At 41.9% G+C, this 1,122-nt stretch overlaps 1 protein-coding gene across 1 annotated transcript in view; it reads right to left on the bottom strand.

The window, feature by feature from the left end:
• Positions 1–1,122, bottom strand: part of LOC101861531 — an 18,949-nt gene that overhangs the window by 13,796 nt on the left and 4,031 nt on the right. The window contains exon 2 of the mRNA XM_035971714.1: positions 212–264. Within this exon, the coding sequence (XP_035827607.1) occupies positions 212–264 (53 nt within the window). The remainder of the gene's footprint in view (positions 1–211; positions 265–1,122) is intronic.

Raw genomic sequence — 1,122 nt, 5'->3', positions numbered from 1 at the left:
CACGGCACTCGGTCTTCATCGTCTTACTTACAGAATATTTCGTTTAGTTTACTCTTGCACAAAATCAGCAAACAAAAAGAAAGCTAAGAAAAAAAAACAACAAACAAACAAACAAACCAAAAATAAAAACCCTTCTTACACCACCCAAGCCCCTTTTTCAAGAGAAAACAAAACCCCTTGTGAATTGGCCTTCCACCACATGTACACTTACAGCAGTCCTGAGTCTGAGAGGAGCCCCAGTGTGGCCTTACAGCAGTCCTGAGTCTGAGAGGAGCCCCAGTGTGGCCTTACAGCAGTCCTGAGTCTGAGAGGAGCCCCAGTGTGGCCTTACAGCAGTCCTGAGTCTGAGATCAGCCTCAGTTTGGACCCCACAAGGGAATCGTTGGCTTTCCTTTCTTTCCTTTCTTTCCTTTCTTTCCTTTCTTTCCTTTCTTTCCTTTCTTTCCTTTCTTTCCTTTCTTTCCTTTCTTTCCTTTCTTTCCTTTCTTTTCTTTCTTTTCTTTATTTTTAATCCCGTGTCCTGATTTTGGTGCCGATATTTGTATTTTACGTAAAAATGTATTGACAAGGTACAAATTGTTGTTTTCTAGGAAAACGAAACAACAAAAAGGGGACTTGTTTAGTCGCATCATGATGATGATGATGATGATGATGATGATGATGATGATGATGATGATGATGATGATGATGATGATGATGATGGCCTCCCTAAGATCCACAAATCCAAAAACAAGGCTCTATACTTCCTCCTTTTAGGGGTATCATTTCACAAATCAGAGGCCCTACCACTAGAGCCTCCTACTGGCTAGACAGCATCTTTAAACTCCTCGTCCCCGACTTCTGCGGCAACCATTGGGTCAAGGACAACTTACATGTCCTTCAAAAAATGAAAACACTGAATGAAAAAAGGCAAATGACAAACAACAGCAACGTTTTGGCCATAGACGTGGTAGACATGTACAATAACATCCCACACAAAGAAGGAGTCGAAGCCTGCCGCTTTGCTCTCGCTAGCCTCACCACATACACCCCATGTCAAATTAGAGAAATTTGTCAACTCCTGGAACTAGTCCTTACACTAAACAACTTCTCCTTCAACGACCAACATTTTCTTCAACTCAC

Source organism: Aplysia californica, unplaced genomic scaffold, assembly GCF_000002075.1.
Source record: "Aplysia californica isolate F4 #8 unplaced genomic scaffold, AplCal3.0 scaffold00488, whole genome shotgun sequence".
Lineage (NCBI taxonomy): Eukaryota > Metazoa > Mollusca > Gastropoda > Aplysiida > Aplysiidae > Aplysia > Aplysia californica.
Note: the sequence above shows the minus strand (reverse complement) of the source record. Positions and strands in the feature narration are given on the sequence as shown.